Consider the following 18,228-nt stretch of genomic DNA (forward strand, 5'->3'; position numbering starts at 1 on the left):
CTCTGCTGAAACCTGTCCACTATAGGTGATCCTGCTGGTAGGTGAAATCCCAGTGGCATAGTTACCAGCATCACAGCAACAGGCAAGCCACCACAGTATGACAAACTGACAGACGGGCGGTAGTTGTTGTTAAGTGCCATCGGGTCTGTTCTGACCCACAGAGACCCTGTATAGGGTTTCCGAGGAGCGGCTGGTGAGCTTGAACCGCCGACCTTGCTGTTCAAATGACTTTTAAGTCCGGTGCATTAACCCACAGTGCCACACCAGGAAAAAATGGATGGATTTAGAAGTGAGGGCATGTCATTCAAACACTCACGCACCAGCAATTACGCATTCATTATTTACAGCCAGTAAGGGAGTATTCTAGGTACCAGGGGTGGGTGGGTGGCGGTTGAGCGTGGGGTGTCCTGCACTTGCTCATATTTTATTGGGGAAAGGGCAAAGGAAAAAAAAAAGAATACAAAGATGGTGGAAAGAGCTACGGAAAATATGTTCAGGTGTGTGTACGTTCAAGTGGGGACAGGTGGTTTTTCAACAGCAAAGGCGACGTTCCAAGGCCGGAACCTGCAGAAGGCTGGAAGGCTCGGGTCCCCGTGAATATTCAGTCCCCGACCTAGATAGTTCTCTGGCATCGCCACACCCAACATGGCGGCTGCGTGAGGGGCACGCTGGAGGACTTCTGGAAGTGCGTAGCCGAAAGCGCCGGAAGTGGCGGACGGTCCCGCCCCCTGCCAGGGTCTCTGTGGAACCGCGGACGCGCCGGCTTTGAGCATCCCTGGCCCGGCAGGTGGGTGGCTCCGGGGCTGTAGCTCCGGCGGCCGCTGTACTGTCGGCCCGCGACATGGCCAGCTCTGGAGAGGTACGGCCCGCACCTCTCTCCACGCTCTTCCCTGCCCCGGAGATTCCAGCCCCGCTCAGTCCTTCGCATCCGGACCTGGGTTCCACTTGGTCCTTCCCATCCCCACCCTGCACCCACGCTCGTCTTCCCACTCTGGCACTGGACCAGGAACCTGGGCCCGCGCGGTCCTTTCCACTTCGAGCCTGATGTCAGTCGGCCTCGGTCCTTCCCGTCCCACCCATGGCGACCGCCCCGCCCCGTCCATTTCCTTCTGACCCTGGCCTTGCCCCTGACCCCTTGGAGCCCCGTTCCTCCCGACCCCTCCACCCGTCCGGCGGCTCTCTCGCGCTCCCCGTTCCTCCCGACCCCTGTCCCCGACCCCGTCTGCCCCTTCGGTTATCCACCCTTTTCCTGCCCCACCGCCCATTCAGGCCTCCCTGGCCCTTTCCCATGACCCCGTGCCTTGGCTCAGCTCTCCCTCTGTTCACTTCCCAGACACTTCCTACCCATTTTCTCTTTCTGAATGGTTGCTTTCAGTTCAGCTTACCGCCATCTGGAGCCTGCTTGTTGTGTGACTTGTGTGTATGGGATAAAGGGAGGAAAGGCCACTTCACGCGGGGGTGGGGGACGGAGGGAGTACCTACCCTGGAATTCCTCCCCGGGATCTCCAACAAATGAGTCTGATGGAGAATCTCAAGCGTCCTGGTGATGCGGTGCAAGTTCCTTTCTCTGCAGACCAGGGTAGAGAAGCTGTGGACACGGATTGGTGTCTTAGCTCTCTATTGCCTGTTGCTTACCTGTCTGTGTACCTGTATTTGTGTCTCTCCTTTCCCAAGTCTCAGACAAGGGAGCCTGCGTTGTTGGGGTTTGCTTGTGTTCTAGGGAACCTGGGAGAATTTTCTCCGAGTGGGTGGGGCTTACTGGCCGCTTGTCTTCTTTGGGAGTGATTTTGGCTGAGACTTAGTCCCTGTGGCTCCTTGAATAGGGGTCGGGGGAGGAGATGAGGTAATTGTAGCTAATAGGATTGCAGAGCCTGGAAGCCCCAGCTCCCCTGTGGGCGGGTGAGTTCTGGGGAGGCCTGAAGGTGGGAGCGGAATTGGGGGTGGGGTGGGGATAATAATGTTGGTCATTAGGCACCTGATCTTACAGGGTCCTGTCTCTTAGGCCTCCTGGATGGTCTAGTTTAGTGAATAAGGAGCCTTGTTTGGCAGGAAAGGATGTTTGATGGAACAGTGATTAAGCAGTTGGATACTGAGAGGTCCCCAGGTTGAACCCACCTGCTGCTCTGCGGGAGAAAGATGAAGCAGTCCACTCCTGTAAAGATAACAGCTTTGGGGATCGTGCGGGGGCGGCGGGGTGGTGGTGGTGGTGCAGCTCTAGTCCTTGCTGTAGGGTTGCTATGAGTCAGTATGTACTCTATAACGATGACTTTAGGATTTAGCTTTGGTGTGGCATAAAAGGACCTCGGGTGGCATACTGCTTACGTGCTTGTCTCCTAACTGATAGATCAGGGGTTTGAACCCATCAGCTGCTCCATGGGAGAAAGATGAGGCAGTCTACTTCCCTAAAGATTTACAGCCTTGGAAACTCTATGGGGCCCTTCTCTTACAGGGTCTTGAACAGTCAGAATTAATTCAACATTAAACTGTCACTCTGCACCCATTCCAAGCCTTCTGTGTCCAGTTTAGCCAGATAGCACCCAGATGTGACTGATAGGAACCACTGAGACCTGCTAAACACAGCGGCCTCCAGGACCCACTCTTCACCCTAGAATTGGAATTTCAGGACACTCCAGGAAGAAGCAGCGAAGGCCCTGCCTTCTTCACTGATGGCCCTCTGACCTTGGACTAGCTACCTACTTTAAAAAAAAGATGGTAGATGGGTCTGCCCCAGTTTTCCCAGCCACTGAGAGCACATTCTCCTGAGATACAGATATAGGCAAGGGCAAGTTTATTTGGGGTGTGTGTGTGGAGGTGGGCATACTCAGGAGCATTTAACGCATTCACAGGGGCATGTAGGCACCATTTCTCTCTAGTTGAGGACATTGTCCCATACACCCCGTCAAAGAAAACCTTGTGTCTATTCATCAGCTACTACCCACTCTTTCTCTAGTCCTGGTGACTACCAGTCTGCTTTCTGTCTCCATGAGAGCTTTACCTGACTGAACCACATCACATGTCTGGTACCTTCCACTTAGACTGGTCTGGACTTGCACCTGCGTGGTAGTATCAGCACACCATCTCTTTTATTGGCTAAATAATATTCCATTGTAGAGCTCGAGTAGGAGTTCTGGTGGCACAGCAGTTAAGCACTCACCTGCGGTTGGAACTCACCAGTCCCTCCATAGGAGAAAGATGTGGCAGTCTGTTCCCGTAAAGATTTATAGCCTCGGAAGCCCTGTGGGGCAGCTTTGATCTGTGTGACAGGATCTCTCTGAGTTGGACTCTACTAGATGGCTGCGGGGTTGGGTTTGGATTGTTTTTCTGTGGCTAGACCACATTGTGTTGAAACATTCTTCTGGACATGGTCCCCTGGGTTGTTTCCACCTTTTGGCTATTGTGAATAGATCTACTAGGAACATTCATGTTGAAGGAATTTGCTTTTAGTTCTTTTGGGTGTTTGCCTAGAATTGCTAGTCATGACCACATTTAATTTTTTTACAAATTAGGAAACTCAGAAGCCCACTTCAACCATTCTGGTGGATGCTCCTTGTTTTTTGTACCTTTCTCTGTGTGTTGGGTACTTTGGGGGACACCTTTCCTGGGTGAAAGGAAGATGCAGTAGCAATAACCTAATAAAGTCTGCGTCTTGGTCCCAGGAAGCCTAAGATGCAGGGAAAAGACTGAGCTTATGCATACCCACCAGTCACTTGATGTTTGGGAAATTGGGAAATCTTGGTGGTTCCCACACAACCTGCCCAGCCACGCCCTCAGTCAGCCACTTCCCAAGAGCCACCGTATGTTGAGTAGGAGCTGCGGGCAGCATTAGGGGTCTGACCTAAGATAGGGTTTTTCTTTAATTTGGGCCATGGTGAGTGGTAGAAACGTAATGAAGAACAGGAAAAATGAAATGACAGTCACCAGTGGCAGCGTTTCAGCCTCATGATGTCATGCTAGAAGATTGGGTGGAAAGAGCTGGAACTCAGTTCCTGGCTTTCTTTCTGTTTTTTTTTTTTAAATTGATTTTCTTGTGTTGTTGTTGAATATATTCCCAGTACAACACAGGCCAGCTGTTTCTACACGTACAGGTCGATAACACTGATGAGTCTTTAGGTTGTTGCACCCATTCTCATTCTCCATTTCTGGCTTGTTCCTCCCTCCTCAACACCAGCTCATTGCCCTCTAAGGCTCCTGTCTAACCTTTCGAGTTTGTTGGGACTTTGATTCCCTGGAGGTAGTTTTAAAAGATCATACTGCTCAAGGCAGATATTGTTTACTAGTTCAGCCAAACTAGTGTTTAGTTTCACGAAGATTTCAGAGAATGTTTTTGGTTTAAGGTTTAAAGATGATCTCTGGCTAGTAGTTTTGGGAGTTCATCCAGTCTCCATGGCTCCGGAAAGACTGGATTCCATGAGATTTTGTAATTCTCTTCTACTTTTCCCCTTTTTTGGTCAGGATTCCTGTATAGAATCTTTGATCAAGGTATGTTTTTATTTATTTTCACATTCTTGTGCTGTCTAAAGGAGTCCTGGAGGCTTGGTGGTTAAGCGCTGGACTGCTGGCCAAAAGGTTGGTGGTTCACGCCCGTAGAGCTAGGTGTGGCAGTCTGCCTCTAGAAACATGACAGCCTTGGATACCATAAGGGGCAGTTTTCCTCTGTCCGACAGGGTCGCTGTGAGTTGGAATTGACTTGATGGCAATGAGGATTTTGGGTTCTGTAGGTAGTTTAAGTAGTCCTAGTGTGGCGCTGTAGGATAAGCACTCGACTGCAGTGTTGGTTTGAACCTCAGGTTGGCGGTTCAAACTCACCAGCTTCTCCTTGGAAACTCTATACAGGGTCGCAATGAGTCGGAAATGACTCAATGGCACTTGACAACAACAATAAGGTGGTGTTAGGAATCCTGGTGTGGCACTGTAAAATAAGCACTTTTCTGCTAACTACAAGATCAGTGGTTCAAACCCGCTAGCCATTCCTCAGAAGACCTCTGAGTCGCTCTGAGTCAGAATTAACTGGACAGTACTTCCCAATAACAACAAGGTTGTTTTAATAAAACTCAATATAGGTAGTTGTTGTTAAGTGCCATGGAGTTGGTTCCAAGTCATAGCGACCCTGTATAGGCTATCCGAGGAGCAGCTGGTTGGGTGTGAACTCGAGGTTCAGAGTCCAGTGCTGGGCCTACAGCACCACCCAGGACAGAATTTATATATGGCTTGAGGTTTTTTGGTAACAAATTCTGTGCTGTGTCCTCATCAGACTGGGTGTGAGCTCCATGTCTGCTGGCTTTCTTACTTTGATCTGCACATTGAGGCTCTGGGGGGGTGACCCTCAGGCTGCTCAGCAGGATTCAAACCCAGCCCTTTGCTCCCCCTTTTACCACATGCTTTCTTGTGCCGGAGCTACATCTCCCAGACCCCTGATGAGCATTAGTCCTGGGGGTGGAGTCTGTAGGCCTTGGTAGGATCTGGAGCTACTATTAATTCACCAATAGGCCCACTGTTCAATTCCACCCAGAGGCACCTCAGAAGAAAGACCTGGTGATCTGGTTCTGAAAAATCAGTTCTACTTTGACCCACGTGGGGGAGCCATGAGTTAGAGGCAACTCAACAGCCACTTTTTTGCCGTGGTTGTTAGGTGGGGTCCTTCGTCAGTCCATGACTGGATTCTGGGGACAGATTGTGAGCCCAGAATTCAGTGACATGGTGCAGCTAGGGCCCTCTGACCTAGAAGGTGGGGCAGAAAAAGGGATTGTGGGGAAGCCAGTTGAAGAGGAGAAGGGGATCAGAGAATGGGGAGAGGCTGATGGTGTGCTGAGGTGTGGGACTCGCATCCTCCTGGTAAACTTCCTGCTCCCATGAAGACTGACTTCCAAATCTCCAAACCCACTGCATTGAGTGGATCCCAACTCTTAGCGACCTGATTAGGACAGAGTGGAACTGCCCTATGGCTCCCTGAGGCTGTCAGTCTGTACGGAAACAGACTGCCAGTTCTTTCTTCAGAGCAGCTGGTGGGTTGGCACCACTAACCTTTTGATTGGCAGCCGAGGGTCACCAGGTCGCTTTCTTGTAAAGATGACAGGCTAGGAAACCTTATGGGGGCAGTTCTACTCTGTCACATGGGGTCTCTCTGAGTTGGAACTAACTCAATGGCACACAGTGGCCAGGCCCTCTGGGGTCTCCGTGGCTCTCTTGATGACTGGGGACGCTTCTCACTCCAAGGGAGAATGGGTGGGCAATACTCCAGCTGGACAGGCTGAAGGACTATCGCAAACCAGAGTTCCTGGCAAACCCCTGGCTGCTATCCCTACCAGTGCTGCCTGAGATGTGCAGACAGTCGCTTCCTCCACAGCCTCATGGTTGCCATGGCATCAGGCAGGGCTTTCAAAAGCTCTGAGCTTGCCTCCTAACAAATGCAAACAGGGAAGGAGGCTGGAGGGCTGTCCTTGGAGACAGAACTGCAAGAAAGGCAGCCACAGTGATTCTGTGCTCTCTCTCTGGGGAGTCATCAGAGAGGGGATCCTTGGTGGGACATGTTAGAGGTGGGGGAAGTATGGAAGAGACAGGAGTCCTCCCCCCATGTTGTTGTCAGTTGCTCTTGAGATGACCCTGATTCATGGCTACGCATGCACGGCAGTATGAAACGCTGTTCACTTCTGCACACCATTTCCAATGACAGGTTGTGGATTGGACTGTTGTGATCCACAAGGTTTTCACTGATTGCTGTTCGGAAGTAGATGGCCAGGTCTTTCTTCCTGGTCTGTCGTACTCTGGAAGCTCTGTTGAAGCCTGTTCAGCTTATATCAACACAGAAGCCTCTGTGGATAGACGGAGGCCCCTCTAACTCTTCTGAACTCCTTCCTGCTAATTTTGGGAGTTGCATGCTCACATTAGCCCAGGGTGGGTCCCTGTCCCTCTTGGTTGTTTCAAAGAGGTGTTGGGCATTCAGGTGCATGGCTGCATTTGTATAGAAAACCTTTGAGTTTGCTAGCTATCTACTGCAAGGCAAAATGAATTGTTTGTGGTTGTCGTGTTAAGTGCTGTCGGGTTGGTTCCAACCCATGGCGACCCTGTATAGGATTTCTGAGGAGTGACTGATGAGTTTGAACCACCAACCTTGCAGTTCAAACCGACTGTGCAGTTGAGTGCTTGTCCTACATCGCCACACCAGGACTCCAAAACGAATTGTAGAGACGTCTTACTGGACACGCTCAAATACATTTCTAACCCAGAGCAGGATAAATGGAAATAGGTATGCTCTTTCTGTTATTCATGGCTGACTTCCAGATTTAAAACATCACCTGTCCCTCTTCTTTAGGAGGACTTGCCTGCGTCCTTGCTCAAGTTTCATGTGGTCCGAGTAATAGTGCTGGAAGGGCTGCTTGGGTCGGATATTGTCCTACTGCCCCATGAGGGTCCTAACTCCCTTACTGCTCATCGTAGCCCTGTGGGATGGAGACACTATTGTTACCAGAAACTTTCTTTTTCATTTTAATAGTGATAAAATGTACACAGGGCCTTTATAGAGTTATGGAAAATTTCATTATCTTTCAATTCCATTTCTCCACAGGCTTTTTGAAGCCCCCTTGTTTACAGATGCACCTTGTTTTATTGCGCACCATTTTTATCATGCTTTGCAGCTATTGTGTTTTTAAAGTTGTGCCAGCTCTGTGTGCGGAACAAGTGTGTTGATGCCAGGCATGTGCTCACTTTGTGTCTCCGTGCCCCATGTTGGTCATTCTTGTAGTATTTCACACTTTCCCACCATGCTGTTGTGTACATCATAGATTGTGGTCTGGTGTCAGCCTCACTTTTCTCTGCACTTCAAAAACCAAAAAATCAAACTCACTGTCATTAAGTCGATTCCGACTTCTCGTTGTTAGGTGCCGTCAAGTCGCTCCCAGCTCAGAGCGACCCTGTGCACAGCGGATTGAAACACTGCCCGGTCTTAACACGAACCTCACCATTGCTCAGCTTGAGCCCATTGCTGCTGCCACTGTACCAGTCCATCTCATTGGGGTCCTTATTGGTTGATCCTCCACTTTACCAAGCATAATGTCCTTCTCCAGGGACTGGTCCCTCTCATTCCATCTCTTAGCAACCTCATGTAGGGTTTCTGAGGCTACAAACCTTTATGGGAGCAGAAAGCCTCATCTTTCTCCTATGGAGCAGCTGGTGGATTTGAACTGCTGATCTTGCGGTTAGTTGACCAGTGCTATCCTACAACACCACCAGAGCTCCTTTTCTGTGCACTTGATGTTGTTAAGTACCATTGAGTTGGTTCCAACTCATGTCGACCCTGTATAGGGTTTCCAAGGAACAGCTGGTGGGTTTAAACTGCTAACCTTGCAGTCCAATGCTTATCCTATAGTGCCACACTAGGACTCCTTCCATGCACTTGTTGTTAAGTGCCCTCGAGTCAGTTCTGATTCAGAGCGACCAGGTATAGGGTTTCCAAGGAGTGGCTGGTGGGTTTAAACTACCAACTTTGTGGTCAGGAGTCCAGCGCTTATCCTACAGCACCACACTCTGCAAAACCAAATACAAGCATGGTGGCTCTATAGGATAAACACTGGATTTATTTCCAGTTGTTCTGTGGGAGAAAGATGAGGCTTTCTGCTTCCACAAAGACTTAAAACTGTAGAAACCCTATACATGGTTGCTATGAGTTGGAGCTGACCCTATGGCACTTAACAAAAACAACAAAAGGAAACCATAAACTGTGTGTGCCTCACTTGGTTGTAAATTTCACTGTATTGTGGAGGTCTGCAATGGAAGCCCTGTCATCTCTGAGGCCTGCCTGCGTAACAGAACGTTTGCCATTTCACCGTTTTGATGTGTACATTTAGTGACATGATTTACTTTCACCAAGTATGCAGCCATCACCTTTGTCCATTTGTAAATATTCCCATCCCCCCCCAAACAAAGCCAGTATCCCTTCAATGCGGCCTCCCTCTCTCCCCATCCCACTGCCCGTGGTGACGACTAGTAAACGTTAGTGTCTTCTAGATAGTTCATACTGTTGTTGTTGTTGCTAAGTACCATTCAGTTGGGTCCGACGCATAGCGACCCTGTATAGGGTTTCCAAGGAGTGGCTAATGAGTTTGAACGATTGACCTTGCAGTTCACAAGGTCCAATACTGTATCCCACAGCACCACACCAGGAATCTTGCATTTTATATAAATGGATCATATATGTGTCCTTGCCAGTAAGTTTCTTGATAGAAACTTGATAGGTAAGTTTTTCCTACCTAAATAGCTTGCCATTTGTGTGTGGGAATAAACACCAAAGCAATCTGTTGCAGAGGAGTCTGTTTCAGCTTACAGTACCCCCGTTTGTTACAGGGTAGTACTGCACTCCATAGGGTTTTCTTGGCTATGATCCTTACAAGAGCAGATTGCCAGGCCTTTCTTCTGCGGTGCCTCTGGAGGGTTTGAACCCCCAATCTTTAGTCATTGAGCATCAATCACTTGAGCCAGGGACCTAGAGCCGACTAGTGGCTTTCAAGAGAGGAGAACCTTGGCTAGTGTCATGTTGTTGAGCCTGAAGCACAGCAAACTTGACCAAAGGCCTTTGGTAAGACCTTTTAAGTGCTGTTGCTAAGTGGCTTGAAGTCGGTTTCCACTCATAGCAACTCAGTATAAGGTTTCTGAGGAGCAGCTGGTGGGTTTGAACTGCCGACCTTATGGTTCGCAGTCTAGTGCTGATCCTACAGCATCTGACACTAGACGATCGATCATCTAAACACTTATTTCAGTTGTCAAGTGCCGTTGAGCTGTTTCCGACTCATAGTGACTTTGCAGAGGGTTTCAGGGCAGTGACTGGTAAGTTTGAATCACTGACCTTGCAGTTCAAACGGACTTTGCAGTATAGTGCATTAGCCCACAGTGCCACACCAGCACTCCTTTTAAACATTACATATCTTATTTCCAGGTCTATTGATTCTGAAGCATGCTCCTGGTTTTCAGATCTGTAAAAGGTTTTTCTTGTAGAACTTGACAGTCTCTTTGCTGTTTGGTAAGGAGTTCCAGGGTTGCTGTGGGTCAGGTGCTGTACTGCTAACTACAAGGTCAGCAGTGCAAATGCACCAGCCGCTACACAGAAGAAAGATGAGGTTGTCTGCTACTTTCAGCCTTGGAAACCCAATAGGGTCTTTCTACTCTGACCCATAGATTCTTTGTGGCTTGGTTTTGGTTTTAGTGTTCTGTTGCTGTACTGTTAGGAATTTTAGCACATCCTTTCCTGTGGGCTCCCCATGGCTTCTCTCCTGACCTGAGAGCCTGCCTCCAGGTGCCCTTTGGAACCTGATGCCCCCTGATTCCAGGACATGCCCAGTGAAGATGATGCGGGCACCTCGGCGGCCACGGTGGCGGGCAGCATCCACCTTCTGGGCTTCTCCGACGAGATCCTGCTGCACATTCTCAGCCACGTGCCCAGCACTGACCTGGTGCTGAATGTCCGGCGCAGTTGCCGGAAGCTGGCTACCCTCTGTCTGGACAAGAGCCTCACCCACACGGTGCTACTGCAGAAGGATTACCAGGTGAGGCGGGGCTAGGGTGCTGAGGGACTTGGCAAAGTGTGTGGTAGCTCCCTGGGAGGGACAGACAGTGTTTCGCGAGTGAGGGGCTCAGGAGGGAGACTGGCTTTCCAGTGGGTATGTAGGAGTGGGTAGCTGGGTAAGTGTTGGAGTTCTTAGGAAGTTAAACTTGGGGTTCTCAGCAGTACAGTGGGGGTGCCCCATGGTATATACCCCCAGCAGTGCAGGAGCATCCTGGTCAATCCTTGATGTTATCAGTCTTTTGAGTCTTAGCCATTCCCCCCAAACTTCAAACCAAATCTGTTGATTCTGAGTGATAGCCACCCCATGTGACAGTGTGGAATGGCCCCGTGGGGTTTCCTAGGATATACATCGTTAGGGAAGCAGGCTGTCACATCCACAGAGCGGCTCATGGGTTTCAACTGCAGACCTTTGGAGCAGCAGCCGAGTGCTTACTCACTATACCACCAAGGCTCCTTTTAGCCATTTCTGAGGATGAGAAATGGTATCTCAGTGGTGAAGGCTGTCATCGCTCATCACACACGGCCCCTAGAAGTTCTAGTCTCTTCAGTGGGGTGGCTCTGTAGAATAAGCACTGGACTGCATACTACAAGGTCAGTGGGTCAAGACCACCAGCCACTCCATGGGAGAAAGATGAGGCTTTCTGCTCCCACAAAGATTTACAGCCTTGGGAAAAATATACAGAGTTGCTATGAGTTAGAACTGACTCAGGCATTTAACGAGTCTTTTGTCCACTTATTATTGAGTTTTATTTGTCTTTTTCTTATCAAGCTATTGTTGCTGTGAAGTGCTGTCGAATCAGTTCTGATTCAGTGACCCTGTCTGTGTAGGGTTTCTGAGGAGTGATTGGTGGGTTTGTAGGTAGCTGTACTGTGTTTACTCTGCAGCACCACCACAGTAGGACTCCTTATAAAGCCGTCAAGTGGGGTCTGACTCATAGCGACCTTGTATGGAGTTTCTGAGGAGTGGCTGGTGAGTTTGAACTACTGGCCTTGCAGTTCTTTATATACTTGGATACAAGTCCTTTGTCCAATATATGCATTTTTAGTTTTTTTCTCCCAGGCTTGCCGTTTCATTTTCTGACATGTTTCTTTAAGCAAATGTTTTTTGGCTTTGGTGAAATCCAGTTTATTGAATTTTTCCTTTGAGTCCGTGCTTTATGTGTCATATTTAAGAAGTCTTTGTTCAACCTGAGATCATGAAGAATTTCTCTTAAGTTGTCTTACAGAAATTTTATAAGCATAACTCTTCAGGTTAAGTCGAGCTCTGATTTGTGCTAGTTTTTTTATGAGGTAAGGGTGTTAGGTAAGGGTCCAGCCTCCCTGTTTTATATGGTCACCTGATTGGTCTAGCACTGTTTCTTGACGAGATTTTCTTTTTCTTGTTGAATTGCTTTAGAACCTTTCTCAAAAATCAATTGATGATATATCTTAAAGATAAAAAATAAGAGCCCTGGTGGTGTAGTGGGTTTTGTGTTAGGCTGCTAATCTCAAGGTCAGCAGTTCAAATCCACCGGCTGCTTCGTGGGAGAAAGATGAGGCTCTCTGCTCCGGTAAAGATTTATAGCCTCAGAAACCTGATACAGGGTGAGTATGAGTCAGAGCCTACTTGTCAGCACACAACAAAAAAGATAATAATAAGCAATTCTCTAGGGCTTTGATCTGAATTTACAGTGTAGGAGATAGGGAAAGGGCTCCTAATGACTCTGTTATGGTTGGTTGTTGGCTGCCCTGGAGTCGGCTGTGACTCACAGAGACCCCGTGCACAGCAGAACACTATGCTGCCTGCTCCTGTGTCCTGATTGCTGGAGGACTGGACTGCTGTGGTTCATGGGTTTCCATTGGTCAGATTTTGGGAGTAGATTACCAGGCCTTTCTTCCTGGTCCTAACCTGGAAGCTTTGCTAAAACCTGTTCCGCATCCTAGCGACACTGAAGCCTCCACTGACAGAGGGGTGGGGTCCTGTGTTAGGTGCATTGGCCAAGAATCCCCCTGGAGTCGCCTGCATGGAAGGCGAGTATTCTGAGTGGAACCACCTTTTCTCACTGGCTGTGAAGCGGTGCCTTTGGGATCTGGAGCGAGGCTGCTGTGCCTTTTCTGCTGGAGGTTGTTCTGCTTGGCTTTGCCCGGGGAGGAAGACTGACCTGACTCCCTCCCTGAAGCCATGAGGCCAGACTGGCTGTCTGTGAAGGTTCTTTCTCGTAGTGGAAGGTTCACAGTGCTGCCTCACCTCACAGGTATCAGGAGCATTTAAGACATGCTTGTCTTTGAGTAAGGTGTGTTGGGGGCACAGTGGTTAAGTACTGTGATCAAAACGTTGGTGGTATGAATCCCCTAGTTCCTCTATGGGAGATAGCTATAGCAATCTGCTTCCATGAAGATGACAGCTTTGGAACCCTATGGGGCAGTTCTACTCCGTCCTAGGAGTCCGAATTGACTGGACAGCAGTGGATTTGCTTTTTCTCTGGATGAGGCAGGTCCGTTTTTGTACACGTAGGTCCAAGTCTGATCAGTGCCCCCCAGCTAAGGTATAGGTGTTTGTGCAGCCTTGCTTATGACAAGGTATGATGTCCATCCAGCCACAGGTCCACCTGGAGAGGTGGCTGACTGCTGTGCTCTGTCCACTAGACACAGTGTGGGTCATTTAAACCTCTCTCGGTGTGTGTGTTTAATCAATTCATTAATATTGATGTTGTCAAGAATATGCACAGCAAAATAGATACCAGTTCCCACCGTTTCCACACACACTCTTCAGTAACACGGATTCCATTCTTCAGGATGTGCCATCACCTCCCCGTCTTTTTTCTGCTGTTCTTCCTCTGTTAACCTAGCCTGACTGCCCCCTAAGGTCCCCTCTAACCTTTCCAGTTGTCACTTTGATTCCAGATAGAAGAGCGCACAGTGCTCGAGGCAGACCTTCTGTACCAGTTCAGCTAAGTTATAGTTTGATTTTGAGAAGCTCCCAGGTGATGTTTTTGGTTTTAGGTTTAAAACCTCGATGTGTGTGTGTTTTTTTTTTTAATGTTTTATTGTGAATTATATGATAATTTACATGGGAGAACATTAGTTTTACATTCATTCTATCGTATATAATTTCATTGCCATGGTTACAATCCCCTCCATGCATCCTCAATCAACCAAAGGGTATACCCTGGAAGCCTGCTCCCTACACTCCCCCCACACCTCCCAGTCTTCAGCACACAGTCGCTCTCCCTCTCTGGATCTAAAGGCTCCAGCTGCTCCATCGCTCCACATCATCGTCTCTGTCTCCATCTCAGGCATTACTGCTTTTCGGGTAGGGTCCCGCTTTCGGCTCTCTCGATGTGTTTTTGAGGAACAGCTTAATTCTGGGCAAACGAAGGGAAGCAGTAGCTACAGCTTGGTTGCTGTATGCTAGGGCCTGACTTGTGGTTTGTGGCGTGGGGTAGAAGGAATTCACTCTGTGCTCCAGGGTGGGAGGGTTTGTGGCTCAGCTGGACACTTGTGTGGCTGTTGGCTGAAGGTAAGTTTGTGGGAAAGTATCTCCGTGTCCTGAGGTTGCCGTAACAAGACACCAGGAACCTGGCTCATAGGAATAGACGTTCATTGTCTCTCTACTCTGGGTACTGGGAGGCAGGGATCAGAGTGTCAGCTGCCTTAACTGCTTCTGAAACTGGAGGGAGAATCAGGTACTGGCCACCCTCCCAGCTTTAGGTAGTCCCGGGCCTTCCTTGCTTTGTAGATTCACCTTCCCCTGGTGGTCTTCCCTCTTTTATAAGGATCCCATTCATGGTGGGGCAGGCCCACCTTCTCCAGCATAAACTCACATTCTCTGACATCTTTAAAGACCCTAGTTCTTGTGGGCAGCATCTCTTTTGGGGGGACAGAAATTATAATAGAAGGGAGAGATGAGGCTAGCTCTTTGGGGTATCTCAGCCCCCCAGGGTCCCTCATGATTCCCTATCTTGGTGGGGAAGTGTGCCCTTGAGGAGTGATGGAGACCCCTGTGTGCCTTCAACCCTTTCCTTGCCCCCTGTCCACCCTCCTTGCAGGCCAGTGAGGACAAAGTGAAGCAGTTGGTGAAGGCTATTGGTCGTGAGATCCAGCAGCTGAACATGGCAGGTTGCTACTGGCTGTCGGGGGCCACCGTGGAGCATGTGGCCCGCTGCCGCAACCTGGTGAAGGTGAACCTATCGGGCTGTCACCTGACCTCCCTGCGCCTCTCCAAGGTGCTCTCGGTGCTGCAGCACCTGCGCTCACTGGCCATTGACGTGAGCCCTGGCTTCGACGCCAGCCAGCTGAGCAGTGAGTGTAAGGCCACGCTGAGCCGCGTGCGGGAGCTGCGGCAGACACTCTTTACACCCTCGTACGGCGTGGTGCCCTGCTGTACCAGCCTGGAGAAGTTGCTGCTCTACTTTGAGATCCTGGACCGCACACGCGAGGGTGCCATCCTCTCGGGCCAGCTCATGGTGGGCCAGAGCAACGTGCCGCACTACCAGAACCTGCGGGTCTTCTATGCCCGCCTGGCGCCCGGTTACATCAACCAGGAGGTGGTGCGTCTCTACCTGGCTGTGCTCAGCGACCGCACGCCTGAGAACCTGCACGCCTTCCTCATCTCTGTGCCTGGCAGCTTTGCCGAGAGCGGGGCCACCAAGAACCTGCTGGACTCGATGGCCCGCAATGCCTGCCTGGACGCCTTGCAGCTGCCTAAGTCCTGGCTGAACGGTTCGGCGCTGCTGCAGCACATGCGTTTCAATAACCCCTTCTACTTCAGCTTCAGCCGCTGTGCCCTTTCAGGCGGCCACCTGATCCAGCGGGTCATCAACGGTGGCCGGGACCTGCGCAGCCTGGCTAGCCTGAACCTCAGCGGCTGCGTCCACTGCCTCTCTCCAGATGCCCTCTTCCGCAAGGCTGAGGACAACATCGATAGCAGCATCCTGGAGACACTGGTGGGCGCTTGCTGCAACCTGCAGCACCTGAACCTGTCGGCTGCCCACCACCACAGTGCTGAGGGCCTAGGCCGCCACCTCTGTCAGCTGCTGGCCCGCCTGGGCCACCTGCGCTCCCTGGCCCTCCCTGTCTGTGCTGTCGCTGACTCGGCGCCCCGGGCTGACCGGGCACCTGTGCCACCTGCCATGCATGCCGTGCCTCGGGGTTTTGGCAAGAAGGTGCGCATCGGTGTGCCATCAGTGCCCAGTCCTTTTGCCACCGGGCAGTCGGCGCCCCAGCCCTCCTCTGTCTTCTGGTCGTTGCTGCGGAGCGTGCCCTTCCTGGAGCGCCTGGAGCTCATTGGCTCCAACTTCTCCTCTGCCATGCCCCGCAATGAGCCTGCCATCCGCAACTCCCTGCCACCTTGCAGCCGGGCCCAGAGTGTCGGTGATGCTGAGGTGGCTGCCATTGGCCAGCTGGCCTTCCTGCGACACCTGACGCTGGCCCAGCTGCCCAGCATACTTACGGGCTCTGGGCTGGTCAGCATCGGCCTGCAATGCCAGCAGCTGCAGTCGCTGTCTCTGGCCAACCTGGGCGTGATGGGGAAGGTGGTCTACATGTCCGCCCTCTCAGACATGCTGAAGCACTGCAGGAGGCTCAAGGACCTCAGGTGAGGGGGCTGGAGAGGTGGAAACATACAAATGTGCTCCCATTTACTAATCGCTACACGTGTCGTTCAGCAACATGGTTAAATGTTCCTCATGGTGTCCCACCTTTGCCTGGTTCCATCCCCACCCATTTGGACTCATTGCTCCCTCATTTGTCCCTTAGAGTTACTGTTGCCCCTTCATAACAGGGCCCCCCAACAGACTCATCAGGACCTTGTAGGATAGAGTAGAACCGCCTTGCTGTATAAGTCTTGGCGGGAGCAGACTGCCTCGTCTTTTTCCTGTACAGCGGTGGACTCCAACTGCCAACCTTTCGGTTAGCAGTCAAGTGTTTTGACCACTGCACCATGGAGCCCATCCTCATAAAATCCCAGCATTTATGGATCTCATTCTTCACTTTGTGAACTAAGTAGGTTTTTTGTTTAAAGATGACTTTGAGGATGGTTGGGTCTCAGGCTAGATTCTTTGGGACTTTGAAGTTCTGTTCCACATTGTCGTCCCCTCCCAGATCTTTCAGGCTTCATCTGTTGAGTGGCTTTTGAGGCTGGTGCTGGGTGTCTGTAGGCCAGTCCAGAGCTCAACCAGTTCCTGTGCTTGGCAGCAGCCCGCACCATGCACCTGCTCTGAGCCAGGACAGCCTGTACAAAGCAGACACGCTGAGATGCAGCCAGGTGGCCCCGTGCCACCCAGGCCTGGGGACAGGAGTGAAAGGGGCAGGTGGCACCCCTTGCCCTGTTGTCCTGGCTTCAGGAACCACTGCTCTATCCAGTGGGACCTTCCCAAGTAGCAGCAGGGAGCCCAGATCTCATGCCCAACGTGGCTCAGCCCCCATGCTCCGTGCCAGCCTCCGCTTGCTCTGCCAGGGCAGCTCCCACGGGGAGGAGGCGGTAAGGGAACAAGGCGTTCTAACTCCATGGCACCTCAGTAGCAGGAGGATTACAAGCCCTCCAGATGCTGCCCCTCCCCCACCCCCCAGACATGCATGAAGCCTGGCCTGATGGGAGTGGTAGTGGTGATGTGGTGTGCTGTGGAGTCGGTTCTGACTCATAGTGACTCTGTACAGGGTTTCTGAGGCTGTAAATCTTTACGGGAGCAGAAAGCCCCATCTTTCTTCTGCAGAACAGCTGGTAGTGGAGGGGCAGACATTACCCTGAGTCACCCTTGACAGTCTGTTGTCAGAAGCAGGAGGGAGCCACTTCAGAGCCTAAAATTTTGTGGCCTGAAGCCAGGCACCCCGAGTGCTGGGTGGAGGTCCTGCTGCCAGGAGATTCTATCAACCTGGCTGCGCACACACAACCTAGTGAACCCCTGCCACGCTGGGCTGGTTGGAGCTAGAGGGGGTAGTGGGAAAGAAGGGTCAAGCCACCAGGTCTGGCCTGTCATCATGGCCATTCTGTCCTTTGTCCGTTTGGACCTGCTTTTGCCCTCGAGACTGGGAGGTCTGGCTGTTTAGGTTTTGGGGGTGTTGAAGCAAGCACATGATCGAACCACACAAGCCTTGTCCTTCAGGTTGGAAAATTCCAGAATTGTAGCTGAAAAGTAAATCTAAGTATATGCATATATGCACAGAAATCCACACATACATGTTCGTTTACACACGTCCAGACACCAGTGCTCAACACAAACTGGCTGGCTGGTGTGTAATTTCTGAGGGCGGCTTAGGGAGTTGTGCAGTAATGTAGACCTGCACTGCCACCTAGTGGCTGATGCGAGCCCAGGCCTACCATCCCCACCCACTCGCCCTGGATCCAGGTGGTTCCTGCCTCCCAGCCCCACTCATGATATATTTGTGTAAAGCTCATTGATTTTTAACTTTCTTTTTGGTGAGAATGTCCACCAAAATGATCAGTGTGACATCCATTATATTACTCACATTGTGTCAACATTCTTGTCATTTCTGTTCTATTTGTGTCACTTTTATTGACTTAATCTCCCTGCCTCCCAACCTTCTCATCCAAGATTTAAAATAGCTATCAACCCTTTGGTCATTCATATATATGTTGTTGTTGTTGTTACGTGCTGTCGAGTCGGTTCCGACCCATAGCGACCCTGTACAGGGTTTCCGAGGGTGTAAATCCTTACGGGAGTAGAAAGCCTCATCTT

The 18,228-nt window shown here is 50.6% G+C and overlaps 1 protein-coding gene across 1 annotated transcript in view; it reads left to right on the forward strand.

The window, feature by feature from the left end:
• The first annotated feature begins 752 nt into the window (after positions 1 to 752).
• FBXL18 (F-box and leucine-rich repeat protein 18) overlaps positions 753 to 18,228 on the forward strand; it is a 42,883-nt gene continuing 25,407 nt past the window's right edge. Inside the window, exons 1-3 of the mRNA XM_006859775.1 lie at positions 753 to 859; positions 10,317 to 10,532; positions 14,581 to 16,127. Coding sequence (XP_006859837.1) covers positions 842 to 859; positions 10,317 to 10,532; positions 14,581 to 16,127 — 1,781 coding nt within the window. The 5' untranslated portion in view covers positions 753 to 841. The remainder of the gene's footprint in view (positions 860 to 10,316; positions 10,533 to 14,580; positions 16,128 to 18,228) is intronic.

Source organism: Chrysochloris asiatica, unplaced genomic scaffold (genome assembly GCF_000296735.1).
Source record: "Chrysochloris asiatica unplaced genomic scaffold, ChrAsi1.0 scaffold00034, whole genome shotgun sequence".
Lineage (NCBI taxonomy): Eukaryota > Metazoa > Chordata > Mammalia > Afrosoricida > Chrysochloridae > Chrysochloris > Chrysochloris asiatica.